General features: G+C 37.8%; 1 protein-coding gene across 1 annotated transcript in view; it reads right to left on the bottom strand.

Annotated features, from left to right (window-relative positions):
- The window catches only part of p3h2 (prolyl 3-hydroxylase 2), a 98,431-nt gene that overhangs the window by 18,823 nt on the left and 66,791 nt on the right, over window positions 1–12,817 (bottom strand). The window contains exons 4-5 of the mRNA XM_087304387.1: window positions 4,650–4,781; window positions 2,182–2,309 (exon numbers count right to left, since the gene is read on the bottom strand). Coding sequence (XP_087160513.1) covers window positions 2,182–2,309; window positions 4,650–4,781 — 260 coding nt within the window. The remainder of the gene's footprint in view (window positions 1–2,181; window positions 2,310–4,649; window positions 4,782–12,817) is intronic.

The following is a 12,817-nucleotide window of genomic DNA, read 5'->3' as shown; positions in this document are numbered from 1 at the left end:
TTGCTCTACAATAAGAAGAAAAAAAGCCAAAAAAGTTACCAAAAAATACTGACGTTGTTTTATAGATTTAGCCCACTCTACAATTCACACATTACTGTCTGGCTAGTTTGTGTCTTCTGCTGATATGTCAAGGTCCAACATTCCTGATTATTATCACCATAGCCAAGAAAAATAGAGCAGGAGCATATCATAAACCAATAGGCTCAAATATTCTTTTCCAGTTATTAAAGAAATAATTTGTTACTTCATTCTTGTTTTTAACCTTTAATGGATAGAACAATGTAGAGAATTGACAGGAAACCATGGGGAGCAAACAGAGGGGAAAGATCAGCAAAGGACGTTGAGCCAGGAATCGAACTTGGATTGCCGTGAGCATCTTGGTGCTATATGTTGGCACACTTAACCACTAGGCTACGGGTACCACTGTTGCATATCATCTTTAAAATGAATGCTACGGGGCGGTTCCAGAAACCAGGTAAAACAAAAGCACATAAATAAATAAATAAATAAATAAATAAATAAATAAATAGATACATAAGAACTGTGGTGAAATCACATCACCATGGCGGCTTTTCTTGTAGTGTGCTTTTAAAAACACATCCGTTTGGGTTTAGGGAAGGGGGTTGGTGGGTCAGTTGCGCAAGAGTGGGTGCCTGAAAGGGTAGGGGTGTGTGCGCACGAGGTATCTCAAGAGCGGTGGGGGCATGTGCATGTGTCATATCTGAAGAGAGGTGGGAGTGGGGGCGTGTGCACACGACGTATCTGAAGAGTGGTGGGGGCGGTGGAGACTACTTAAGGCCTGAGTGGGAGATGCGCAATTCCCGGGAGATTATCATTCGTTTGTGGGCATCCTGGAGTCTCTGTGCATTTGCGGAAGACTCCCGGAACTCCTAGGAGACTTGGGATGTCTGCAGTCAGTCAGTCGACAGCAAGCTGGCCTGTGTATATTGTATATATAAGTGTACATAGCGTCCTCTGGTGGATTTATGCGAGAAGAGGATGTGCAAGAGAAATTTGAGATCATCAAATAGTGTATATAGCAGCCTCTGGTGGATTTGCAAAAACAAAAACTCAGAGCAGACATACCTCTTGTTACATAATTTGCTGTCCCCAGAAATGTAGACCCTGGGTACCTATCCACAGTGGGCCTGGGTTGATTTTTTGCATAACTTTAGTGTCATGTTTGTTACTATTATTGTGTCTAACAGTCATGTGAATGCTGTCTAAGAATAAGATGTGCTTGGGCTGACTATGAGACTTGCTCATCACAATTTGCTTTTAGTAGTGCTTTTAGTCAGTTTATTACAATGGTATAGTGTAGATGTTACTTCAAAACATTGGTTCTTATCATTGTATAAATTAATTAATGAAATATCATAGTATACTGTGCATTTGATTTTTTTTTACCGTATTTTTAACATTAATATTGTATCAATCACAGCTTAACAGTAAATTTGATGTATTATTTACTGTGTATTTTTAGGTCCTGAAATGGGAGTAACCTTTCATGCTGACTTTTTTCCAAAGACCAAAACATAAAATATATTCTATTTTCCCTGACTGGTTAGGAAATCATGATCCTGAAATAACTAATAAAATTATCAAAATTGTTGAAAAAGGCCACCATGGTTAACACTTTGGGTTAAGAGAACATAAATCTTGAAACATTCATTTTTGGTTCCCAGAACATTCTTTAGTAAGGTTTATTGTTGGCCAGAAAAGTTTTTGTAACGGAAATAAAAGGTTCGTTTTGTAAATACGCATTTGATAAGCTATGACCCCAGATTTTTTGCCATCTTCATAGCCATATTATTGTATGATAAGGGTACAGTAATATAAGCACTGAAGACACACTAAACGCTGCTATAAACATATCAAATTAATGAAGATTTTACACAACCTGTTAACCCCTGTTGCCACTGGCTCGCCTGGTTTGGGACTTGTAGAGCTGCGCATTGATGGATTTGCTCTTCAGTGTTTGTACTTTCAGCAGTGAAAATTAAACCACACTGAACTAAACTGAACAGTTTCAATTTACTATAACTTCTACCTTAAGCTGCTTTGAAAATCTACATTGTAAAACAGCAATAGAAATTAAGATGAATTTAATTAAAATTAAAACCTTCACACACATTCATGAGAAATCATTTGGTTTTGGGTGACTCCTTCCATGTTTCTCACCTTACGTGGCTGGCCATCATGTCCTAGCACCTCTCTGTAAAACTCCACATTCTCCGTCATGAACTCTTCGCCTTCGTGAAACAACAGATAAGTCAATGCGCAGTCCAATGCCTCTTCATACCTCCCAGCTGAACACAAAAGAGAGAGAAAAAAAAAGGTTTTTAAGCATTAATGAGGCCACCAGGGCTCTGTTTTTCCGGCTCATCTGGGAGATTATTCATCATGTGATTTTTTTTTTTTTTTGAGTCACGTTTATTTCCTAAACGCTCAGAAACATTCACATTCCAGGCCAGTGACCACAATGGAAGAAACACCACAGAGCTGAGCGAGTGGAAAGACACAAAACTGAGACATGAACATTCACACACACCTAAATGAACTGACACTTTATAAAGAATTACCGTCTGTAAAACATTTTCTCACCATTTTTACTCAATCTTAAGTCTTTTCAAATCAGTTTCTTTCATCGGATGAACTCAAAAGACCCTATTTTAAAGAAGCCATTGATTCCTCAGTATTTTAAAAATTATTTTTTCCTACTTATTTACACTTTTAAGTATTTTCCCTAATATGAAAGTCAATGACTAGAGGTTTCATCAGAATATCTTCTTTTGTCTTCAACAAAAAAGATAAACTTGTAAAGGCTTAGAGGCCAATAAGTGGTGAGTAAATTTTCTTTAAGATGGATGTGAAAGATCAGCTTGGATATTTCCAAGAAGAAATTAATCAAGACAGAAAATATTTATCAGACTCTGCCTCTCCTTTAGAGCGAGTAATGTTATGATTAATGAGGCTGTTTTGTCATTTCAGAATTCTTCTGTTTGATTGTTATTGCTGTTGACGTTTTCTTTCCAGCACTGATGGTAGGCTCTCAGTCAGTGTTTTAGCCAATATCTTTCTATCCTGAGTCTAAGAAGAGAACTGGGGTCAAGCCTAAAACTCTTTTTAATTAGAAACTTGTTGAGTCTGGTTTCTCAGACAAATGTCATGGCAGTGGTGGACAGTAATTAGGTATTTTACCTAATTACTGTGAGAATTTGTACTTGTATGTGTATCAGAGTATTTTTATTTTGAAAATTCATTACTTAAGGCGGAACAGCGGATCAAGTGGTTAGCACTGTAGCCCCACAGCAAGAAGTTCGCAGCTTCGAGTTCCAGCTGGGTCAGTTGGCATTTCTGTGTGGCATTTGCATGTTCCCCCCGTGTTCACGTGGGTTTCCTCCAGATGCTCCAGCTTTCCGCAGAGTCCAAAGACATGTGCTATAGGTGAATTGGAGAAACTACCTTGGCCTATGTGTGTGTGTATATGAATGAGTTTGTATGAGTGTTTCCAAGTACTGGGTTGCGGCTGGAAGGGATCTGCTGCGTAAAACATATGCTGGAATATTTGGCGGTTTATACCGCTGTGCCAATCTCTGAAATAAAGACTATGTTGAAGGAAAATGAATGAAAGTCCTTACTTATGTATTAATCATTTCACTCAACAACAAAAAAATCATTTTAAATTCAAGAAATCATCACCTCATGAGTGACACAATAGCAGTGTTTAACTTTTGAAAGATGAATTGGACTGATCTGACTGCAGCTATCCTCAAGTCAACAACTCAAATGATCCATTCAGAGCAAGCCTCATGTCAATTTATTATTGATTCAATTGGTCTGTTAGCAACTTCAGCCTGTTAGTAACTCACTGATTAAAATGAGTTGGCCATAAAGTTAGTCTCCAGTTAAAAATAGCTAAACACAGTGGATTGTATTTCCATTCCAATGCACCTGTTTTCGATTATTCCTCTGTAAATGTAAATATGCTTGATGGAAGTGCATCACTGTTATGCTCATGTGTCGCATCTTTTATAGTGCCTTGCTTTTTAAGATGCTCTGTCAATTAAAAAAAAAAAGTCTTAAAAAAATTCTTACATGCAGCACCACCCATCAATGTCAGATCCAAAGCAGTAGACCAATCAGAAGAACTCAGAGTCATTGCAAGCTTCTGTTTACAGTATCAAGTGACAACAGTTTTATTTGACAGCATTGTGGAGGAGGCGCTTTATAAAACACAGTCCTGTGTGCTACATCTACTCTTTTTCTTTTTTTTTTCATTCAACCAATCTCCAGGTTTGGCACTGGACCTCTGTTAGCCTAGCTTAGCATAAATCATTGAATCGGATTAGACCATTAGCATAACTACAGAAGCATCAAGCTTTAAACAAATTTACTAAAACTCTTTTGTCAGTTTTGAACGAGATCCTAAAGGTCTAATCTGATTCAATGATCTTTGCTAAACTAAGCTAAAATTGCTTCTGCCAAACTCGGAGATTGGCTGCATGGATTCAATAATGTTAAAACTCGACTGTTTAACTCTAGGAGACTTGTAAAATAAGCCTATTTTTTAGGTTTTAAGTTTTTATCCTTTTGGTAAGTTGAGTGAAATTAAAACCTGTTTTGACATACAGTATATGTACATTTACCTTGGTAATAAGCAAACTGCAGGTAGTCGTAATGCAGTGGCAGGTAGTTTTCCATGGGTGACAGGCGACCGGGACGAGTGGCCAAGTCTCGGACACACTCATGCTTGCAGTGAAGGACCTGTGTGTAATGATCTGGAACACAAAGTTCAACACGATTTATATGACATGGAGGTCTTGAGTTCAAATTAGCTTCAGGCCTCTAGCTGGTTCGTACTCAATCTTAAACCAAGTCAAAACACATGTACATACTTTGAACTACATAGAGTAACTTATGTAAAAATGAAACAGGCCATGACAGTGGGATCTCATGGCTTAATAAAACACTGTAATTGGGGTTTGATGTAGTATCCACATCTTCGCCCAGAGTGAGATCACTGAACTGGGATCAAATCAAAGATGTCTAACCAGCTGAGGTTAAAGATTAAATTAGAGAGCTGAGAAGACTTTAAACTCACTTCAAAGGGTCGGTTGGTAGAGTATATTGGTAGAGTGTTCCTACATAAGAAGTGGGAACAGATTTACAAATTACAATATGAGTAAGACATTAAGAAAGTGTAGAGGTCATTGTTGAATTTGCAAAACATTTATTAAATAAGGTGTATTGTGGGATAGAGACTATTATTAAATTTGTTCTGATTTAATTTACACTTGCACTCACAAAGTGTGACTAGATCTTGACTTCTCATTAAAGGTAGAAAAAAACTATCTAAAAATGTCATAAGTCTTAAAGAAGCCCAGCTCAGGAAAAAGGTCACAAAATGTGACAATTTAGTCACAGTCTGGAGCCCTGATTCAGCCAAAACAATACCATGACCACATTTAACCACTCATGATTGAATTTCAGTGAGATCATTCTCTCTTCTTTCGTTATGCCCTACTTTCAGGGGAGCGTTGGACTGTTGAACTGTAATGTGGCTTACAATCTTATGAACAAAGTGGATGTGGATTCATACTTTGGTGTATATGCTGTTCATATACACCAAAGTATGAATCAAGGTTATTTTAGTAAATGAATATAAAATCTATTGGCCAGAAAAAAATCTTGATAAATATGGAATCAGAAAAGACTCAAAAGAAATTCACGCAAAAGACACGATGTACACATGCGTAGCCAAATTCACGTGCATGAAATATTTATTTATATTAACAAAAAAATTTCACGTGCACAAAATAAAAATACATTTTCATAAAATACGTTTCACGAATACACAACACCATTTGCAAATGTATAAGAGTGTACAAAAAGTTTTAAATGTTTAAAACTTGCGAGTTCATCCTGAATGACAATGTGCAAATCCTCTTTAACGTACGACTCCCCCTGGATACGTGTGTGTGTATTTTTGAGACTTTCCTGGCAGAGTCAGGGCAACTCGTACTTTTCAGCCAATCAGATGAGAGCTTTGTGCAGACTGTTCCTCTCCAGCATGGCAAACGGAGCCGCCAGAAGTTGCAGTTGCACTTTTTTTCATTTATTTATTTATTTGACCATAGCCTCACTCTTTTTATTCATTATTTTGCCGCAGCTCCGCTCTTCTTATTTATTGTCTCGCAGCCCCGTGAGCTAAATGTAGCCTGCAGGGTGATGATGAGGATGAACTAACGTTCCGGCCACTTGAGTGTAACAGTGCTACGCAGTGACTCCATAATAAATGCTAAACTAAACAAAACTAACAACAATCACTAAGAAACTAAGTGGAATAAAATAATATAAACAAGCAAAAATAAATCTTAATTTTCAGAATTCGTAAGCAGTCATTATCTGGCGGAACATCTGACCTGCAAATATTTAGACAAATAACAGTGGATTTTATTTACAGATAACACATTTTCTATACAAGGATAAAACAAGTTGGCTCAGTGGTTAGCACACAGCAAGAAGATCACTGGTTCGAGTCCTGGCTAGGTCAGTTAGCATTTCTGTGTGGAGTTTGCATGTTTACCCAGTGTTTGCATGGGTTTCCTCTGCATTTCCCACACAGTGTAAGTGTGTGTGTGTGTGTGTGTGTGTGTGTGTGTGTGTGTGTGTGTGTGTGTGTGTGTGGTGTGTGTGTGTGTGTGTGTGAATGCGAGAGTGTGTAGATGTTTTCCAGTACTGGGTTGCATAAGGGCATCAGTTGCATAAAACACTTTGCTTTAGTATACATGTGTTCTGTTAACTCTGCTAAGCAAGAATACTAAAATCATATGAAATATGAATGTAAATCTGTTTACAAAACAAAAACTCAACTAAAACTAATAGTGAAATAAACTAAAGTGAAATCTACTGTTTAACAACAGAATTGAAATAAAAACGATTAAAAGTGCAAAATTTATAATAGCTTTATAACAAGAAATTTACGTAAAAAAGACACGATGTACACATGCGTTGCCAAATTCACGTGCGTAAAATATTTATCTATATTAACAAAAAAAATTCACGTGCACAAAATAAAAATACATTTTCATAAAATACGTTTCACAAATACACAACACCATTTGCAAATGTATAAGAGTGTACAAAAAGTTTTAAATGTTTAAAACTTGCGAGTTCATCCTGAATGACAATGTGCAAATCCTCTTTAACGTACGACTCCCCCTGGATACGTGTGTGTGTATTTTTGAGACTTTCCTGGCAGAGTCAGGGCAACTCTTACTTTTCAGCCAATCAGATGAGAGCTTTGCGCAGACTGTTCCTCTCCAGCATGGCGAACGGAGCCGCCAGAAGTTGCAGTCGCACTTTTTTTCATTTATTTATTTATTTGACCATAGCCTCACTCTTTTTATTCATTATTTTGCCGCAGCTCCGCTCTTCTTATTTATTGTCTCGCAGCCCCGTGAGCTAAATGTAGCCTTTATAACATGTTATAAATACTATGTTTTGTTGTGCTTTCTCATAAAACATCACATAATCGTGTATATACAGAGTCAATATAAAAAGAGCAGGTGGTCATTTGTGGCTGTTTGAACACATTCGACTATATGAGCATCTACACCATGACAGCAACCTGATATAATGCATTTCTGAAAACCTTGGGTAGTGGTCGAAACTGAAAAAGCTTACAACAATTGAAACGCTATTTTCACCTGTATTTGCTTCATCCATTTGTGATCAGATTGACAAAAACATCAGTAAACAGGGTTTTTAATGCTTAGAAGCACTGCTTAAAGTCTGTGTCAACTAAAAGTTGTTGAGACTTTTATTTCCGTATCTTGATTGCAACTTAAATGTTGAGTAGGGGACTTTCTTTTTTCACATCATTCGCTCTTAGCAAATTTGAGATCAAAGGGGCATGGTTAAGAAAGAACATTGTGGCTGAAGCGTCAAACTGACATTAACAGAAAGACCGCCACTCCAAACGTGGAAGCAAATGGTCAGAATTTGACTGAAGATTACCAAAACATTTTTTCAGTGAATTAACTTGCATGGACTTATTGTTCATCTAAAGCCTAGTTCACACTACAGGATTTTAAGCCTGATTTTAGCCTGATTTGGAAGTTAACAAGCTTGTCGAGAGATCAGGCTGTGATCGGGGAAAAATCTGCAGGTGCTCGGTAGTCTTTATGTGTGAACAAGTGGTTAATACATATGAATTCATACAATCTAATTTGTACAATTTTGTACGATTTGCTCATCACCCAATGACGGTTGGGGCATCAAAGAGGCTCGCTGACGCATCACTGACACCTCACTGACAGAAATCCAATTTATAGCATGCTGAATATTCCAGAGCAGTCGGCCGACTCAACCTCAAGTGTGGTCAGATGTAGTGACGAGCTGCAGCCAATGAGAGAGCATATCAGCATGAGCTGAACGGCTGTGTGCTCAGGAGCTCAACCGAAATGTCTGTGATTCCCTAGAATGGGCATCGATATACTCGCTTCATTTTGTCTTAACATGGACTCGATAATGGGCTATAATAAAAGTGAAACTAGAATTCTGTAACTATTAAAATTACCATACAGGTCTTTCTGACCATTCTAAAACGTCATATTGTCACATTGTATTTACATTCAAAACTTCTATTGAGATATTAAAATTAAGCTTTGAATATCTGTCATCATATTTCATGACACCGTTACCCTAAAAATATTATCTTTTTTGGTAATACAGCCTATAAATATGTAGTTAAGATACTAGAACACGCAAAGGTCTGGGCCTTGCTTTTATTTTCACTTTCAAACAGTAGCTATTTCACAGCACAGAAAATGCTGTTTTGAAAGATATATCTGAAGTTTTCGGTATCAGAAAGTTATGTTTATGTTAGCTGTTAGTTGACAATGTTTTTAAATGCCCAATTGAAAGATTGAAATGCTGTCAGTGATGTAATCAGCACACAAGCAGGCAATGGTGTTCAGCATTTTTCTGATGACGACTCCCTCAAAATTTCATTGGCTGTGGTCTGATAGCTTGACTGAGCTGTTGGCGAACAAGTTGTTGTCAGATCATGAAGTGTGTGACCCCCCTCTTGTGAATCATTTACGTACTGTCGCTTAGTTTGAACACCACAGAAATTATAAGACACGAAATCAAGTCATGTAGTGTGAACAGCACAGAGATCTTGAAAATCCTGTAGTGTAAACTAGGCTTGAAGAAAAACAATGTGCACTAGCAAAAATAAATATACATTCTGATTTCACTTTTTTTTTTTTTTTTTTAATTACAGAAGTCACCACCATTGTTAAATAGTGCCAAGAGTCTAACATAAACCATTCATGTCAGATCCTTTAATGTGCATGAATGGAATAAATCACAAAGGGAAGTCAGTCAGTTACACAGATGTCAGTTACATCACTATGATTTTTTTCCAGGGATTCCTTGCTGAACTGTGAGATATGTCATCATGCACAAAACCGCCTAAAGCAAACCACCGCAACACTGACAAGTCTTGCGGAGAACATGTCTTCTCATGACTGGCTTTTGTCAAAATGTTTTCCATTACACATTCAGGCCATGAACAGTTTTTCTGAAATGCTTTTTCGCACCCTCCTTTAATTAACAGTGCAATAATTAAGAATCATTAGGACAGCTCAAGGCATTGTTTTATAGGCTACATGTTATGAGGTGGTTGTTATGACATAAGTGTTGTGGGTGAAATGACTCCTTGTTGGACTTTTATGGACTCTCACATGATTAAAAGACATCAGTTAGCTACATTAGCTTCATTTCTTATGGAGTTTCACTTAAATCGGCTGCAATCCAAAAGCTTTAAAACTATTCCTTTGGAGGCAGAACTCCAAAGCGTGAATTTATCAATTCAAATTGTGGTCATTTTTTGGGAGCTACCTTGTTCTGATCAAATAATGAAGACAGCATAGCTGTATCTGCCTTTGATATCCCACAAACCTTCGCATTATATTTCTGGCTGTTTAAAAAAGCACTCGTAAAGTGACTTGGGTGTCATTTTGTTTTTTACTGCACATTTTTGACTAACATCTTCTACTTTTGAGGGCATTTCTAGGGAAAAGTTAATATTGTAGTAAGCTAATTTTCCCTTAGTTATCACAAAAGCTCTTTCTCTTTAGTTTTACATGATTAAACTGTTATGTTGTCTCAGAAAACTGTCTGAAATCAGTTTTACGAGGTGCCTCTGTGCACAAACACTGGCTCCTTTGAGCTGCCTAATTGAGCAGTAAAGCAGCAAGTCATCTGCCTAAGCTTTAAGATGCAGCCTTTATCTACTAAACTGATAGCAGCTAAAAAATGATAAACAAAACAACGGCATCTTCTGTCATATCTATATCAACAAAATAAATTAATAAATAAAGTAATATTTTAGCACCACTTGCTGAAATTGACTGCTGAAGACTTTGGGCCCCATCATATACCTGGTTGCTAGTTTCAGCCGGTGCATGTCATTTACACATCCTGCAACACATTGTTAAAACAGCAAATGAATTTGTTCACATATGGGGCACTGATGTGAAAAGGAGGTGTGCTTTGTTTAGGCATTGCTGTTTTGAGGCAACTGAATTAGACCAACTACATTGAACAACTACAAGCTGGTCAAAAGTCAATGGCACAGTTTTCTTTTTTAAAGAGCGTGTTAGTGATATGTGCCTATAGACGGGTACACACTCATATGTTGCTTATTACACACACAGGGATGTGCAGCAGCACACACATCTTTAAATATAAAAAATAAAGGATTAAAACAAACAACTAATAAGGTCAATATTGAGTGGATAATGCATTGGTCTCTCGTTGTTTGTAGGAGTTACATTCTAAAAATAACCCGCAAGTAGTTTAAAGGTCTGTGCACACCGGGACGCTTTTGCTCACGTTTTCCGACTACGTTTAACGCCTCGTGACTAAATTAAGGGTGCCAATGTGATCATGCACATCTACATGCATAACGCCAGGAGTAAAAGCTTCATTTTTTAAGAAACGCCTCATGCTCGTTTTTTTGTTTTGACACGCTGCATCAAAGCCATCTCCTCCAATCAGATTGGCACTTTTGTTCACGTGCACGGAGCTGCTGAAGTTACAGTAAACAGCACTTGGAGGTGCTCAAGCGCAAAACTGTGAATGAACGTGGAGCTGCTTATTGCATTGGTAAACAATAATCATTTCTTCATCGCTAGAGCTGGAGCTGCTACTTGAACCATCCATACTTGTTCGAATCACAAGTAACTTTAACAAGCGTGTGAACTTCCTCTCTTCCTCTTCTTCTGTGTTATAAGCAGGTTGTTATAAGCTTAAAGTTGTGTAGCACCATCTAACATCAATTTTGCAAACTCTTCTGCTTGACGCCAGTCATAGGTTGGGTTTGAATCTGGAAAAATGTCTCGTAAAACGATGACGATAAACGCAAACAAAAAGCTTCTCAGTGAGTACGAGCCTTAAGGCTGTAAAACCCCTGACTATACACTTTATACACCTTTCTTTCACTGCATTAACATTTTCACACTTTTCTCTCTTGTTTAAACACTCCTTTAGCATGTCCAGAAGCCCAACATTTTGTGCTATGGGTAGCATCTTCCTCAGGCATTTGGGTACTACCGCAGGTGCCTTTGATGCAGAACGTTTGCTTGACATTGTGGGGTTTGTTGACGAGAAAACTTGCAAACATACAGTCCAGCACTCATGTAAATTTGTGCACTCATGTAAATTTGAAAGCTGAACGCATTCTGTAGCTACTGTACAGGAGACACAGCAGGGATGAGATTAATTGACAATGGGTGAGGGACCACTGTTTAACAAAAATTGAAATATACCAATCACAGAATGAATATATCACAGAATAATGTAAATCCACCTCATGATATTTACACTGTGAACTGCTTATGGCCTGCTGAATTTAAAACCAGCAGTTTTGAGCAGGAATGCAATGCAATTATAGGTGCTTTCACATCTGTGGTTCGGTTCATTAGGTCCGGACCAAGGGCAACAAATGATACGTTGGAGCATTTTTCATACCACACTGATTGCTTTGGTCCGAACCAGTTGAAAAGAACCAAGTCAGGTGACAAAATCCACATCACTCATTGGCCAAATATTATTAAGCGTATGTCCTAAACTGCTTTTCGATTGGTCAGAATTACGTGCGGGAAAATGCCAATGGAAGTAAACAAACCGGCAGACACAAAATGTCGCTTTTTACTATGGAGGAACGACTGCGCTGGCTGATTGTATCCCTGGTCATAGTATATTATATATTGTTTGTAAACATCACTTTGGACAAACAATACATTTCGAAAATAAAGTGTAGCTCGAAAATGTTTAAATACAATGCAAACGGCGAAGGCACATCGCAAGCTGCTTCAGGAGGAGGTGTGAATTAATTTAGCTAAACTGCGACATGGTCATCTTCTGGAAATATTACCAATGATCCATCAGGAAATGTTTTTTCTCTCTCTCTCTCTCTCTCTCTCTCTCTCTCTCTGTGTGTGTGTTTAAAATTGTTAATAAAGCGCTGGCATCAAATATTTTTCCTCCACATACCATAATGCACAGCGCATCGGACTACTGCTGCTGGATTAGTCCAAAAAGGCAAGGTCTGTTCTGGTTCGGATCATTTTCTCACCACAAACGAACCGTTCCAGTATTCGTTTGACAGCATAACAAGACCACCTCTTCAAGGAGATCTTGGTGTGCTTTTTTGGTCCACTTTTGGCACAAACTCGAGTGCGATTGCTACATTCACACCTGCCCAAACAAACTGCACTAAGAGGGAAAACAATTTCTAGTG

The sequence above is a fragment of the Danio rerio genome, chromosome 22, assembly GCF_052040795.2.
Source record: "Danio rerio strain M-AB ecotype USA chromosome 22, GRCz13ab, whole genome shotgun sequence".
Taxonomy (NCBI): domain Eukaryota; kingdom Metazoa; phylum Chordata; class Actinopteri; order Cypriniformes; family Danionidae; genus Danio; species Danio rerio.
This window is presented reverse-complemented; position numbering and strand designations above follow the sequence as displayed.